Below are 2,168 nucleotides of genomic sequence, written 5' to 3'. Positions count from 1 at the left end.
GAGTGTTTTAAAGTCAAGATACACGTATGAAAGTTACACCAAACCCCCTTCTGAATATTTCAGATCGTTTTTATTGTTGCTCTCTCTGTAAATTCCAATTCCTATTATTGTTTACGAATATTTTAAAAAAAATAAGAATAAAGTAAAAAATAAGAATATCTCTCCATCAGCACCAAAAATACATTTTTATAGTCATTATCATTTCTTTTATGCTAGAGATACCTATCATCTCTGCGTATGCATGACTTTGCAACTTAAAGATTTGTATTTACAATAACAGGACAGTTACTATCAGGATCACAGTCTCATTTTATATTACGACAATAGACATGAGACTTTGAAGACTTAAATTTTCCGATCTCTGCACGTTATGTATGTATGGGATCAATTATAACGGATTATAATTCTTGCAAATTAAAGCATTGCATGTGCATGCATCTTAATAAATTTTGTTGAAATGTACAAAATATAAAACAAATCCCAGATCAATAATTTCATACTGTCGAGTCTAACAGATTGAAAGAATTTCTTCTGTTGAAGCTAAACCTGGATGATGAGAATTTGACCGAGTCGCTAGACGTCAGAACTCGCTCTCCAAAACGAGCTGACTCAGTATACCTCTCCTTATTTTCCTTGGTCAAGAATTTACCCTCCTCTTTCATTCCAACTCTACTCTCTAACTCCTCAATCAAACTCCACAACGTCCCACCCATTGATTGCTCTGTAATAATAAATGACCCTAACAACCTCTCCTTACACTCATTCAATCTTTTCAATATGCAAACCAACTCGAACGATTCACCAAAGCTCAAGTGACCCAGTCTCTCCTTGAACTCACTGAGTCGAAATATAATTTCATTCACACATAATAAATAATCATTTTCTACTAACCCTACAAGCTCATGCAATAATTTGTTACCTTCAAGTGAGAGCGATCCATCAGGTACTTTGCAAAATTCTTCGATAACTAGGATCAATGAATCAACGTCTCGGATTAAATCATCGTTCATCATTGATGAAACACCATCTACTTGTTTTTCTTTCTCAACTTTGCTCAAACATGAACCTAGAAAAAACCCTAAAACCCTAGATGTTGATATTAGGGTTTCTAAGTACCGCGCGTACCACCTGACGTAAGCCGAGAGTAGCCATGTTGTTGCGGTGGTTCCGTCACGGAATCCGGAGAGTTTGAGGTAGTTGTGGCCGCCGGTGGCCGGAAAAATAGAGAGTTGGTCTTGGAGGATGAAGGGTCCACGTTTGATTATGTGGTGAATGGTAAGGAGACACTTGAGGGCAACTATAGAGTTTCCGGTGCGGTGGAGGCGGTCCATGAGTGATTCAATAAGGGTTGATGCGGTGGCGCGTGAACCATCACCGGCGGATAAGAGGGTGGAGAGATGGTGGTCTTGTGGGGTGGTTGACGGCGCGTGTGAGGTGGCACGTAAGACAGCGAGGTGGAGATTTGATTTGGATAGTATGGTTGCTTTGGAGAGTGATGCCTTGTCTTTTATAACTCCGATCATATCCCGGAATATCGTTATCCTCCCCATGTAAGTAAACAGATGTATAAATATTGGGAGGATTACAACAGACAACTTCACCTGTGTTTTGTCTCTCTCAGATAGCAAGAGAGAGAGAGAGCAACGAAAGGTGTTAATATTCAAATACACCTAGCTTTGACAAACTGAACACACTTTTTAGTTTTTAAATGTTCCATCGACAAATCTTTAAACCTCAGAAAATTATTTGAATGGTAATTAAACATTGGATTAAGAATGAACATTGATATTGAAAAGATTACGGAAATGAAACATTAGTTATAAAATGTGACACACAATGTCTTAAGGAAACGTCAGTTTCGAATTATTAATAGGCGGATAAGATTATTGGTGGTGGGAATGACATCACAATGGCTACATATTACAGTACAGCTTTAAGAAAAAGTCTACAAGCTTTTACATGATACTTTAAGAAAATGTCTACAAGCTATTACATGATGTTTTCTTGACAAAAAAAAAATTACATGATGTTGTGGACAATGACGACTCTAAAACAACTCAACTTGTATAAGCTGAAGTTGTGGTATACTAACATGAAAAATAAATGCTGCGAGGGATGGTTAGAAGGCAAGTCAATATTAACAAATTTTCATATAAATTGTTTGATTA

The 2,168-nt window shown here is 37.1% G+C and overlaps 1 protein-coding gene across 1 annotated transcript; it reads right to left on the bottom strand.

The window, feature by feature from the left end:
* Positions 1–404: 404 nt before the first annotated feature.
* LOC141704171 (putative clathrin assembly protein At4g40080) lies at positions 405–1,807 on the bottom strand. The gene has a single exon (XM_074507480.1). The coding sequence runs from the start codon at positions 1,548–1,550 to the stop codon at positions 495–497; it is 1,056 nt and encodes a 351-aa protein (XP_074363581.1). The 5' UTR covers positions 1,551–1,807; the 3' UTR covers positions 405–494.
* Positions 1,808–2,168: the final 361 nt, after the last annotated feature.

The sequence above is a fragment of the Apium graveolens genome, unplaced genomic scaffold (genome assembly GCF_009905375.1).
Source record: "Apium graveolens cultivar Ventura unplaced genomic scaffold, ASM990537v1 ctg7509, whole genome shotgun sequence".
Classification (NCBI taxonomy): Eukaryota; Viridiplantae; Streptophyta; class Magnoliopsida; order Apiales; family Apiaceae; genus Apium; species Apium graveolens.
This window is presented reverse-complemented; position numbering and strand designations above follow the sequence as displayed.

Bases quoted from the DNA above. Each gene is read 5' to 3' on its own strand.
- LOC141704171 (XM_074507480.1), bottom strand. From the start codon at position 1,550: ATGGGGAGGATAACGATATTCCGGGATATGATCGGAGTTATAAAAGAC.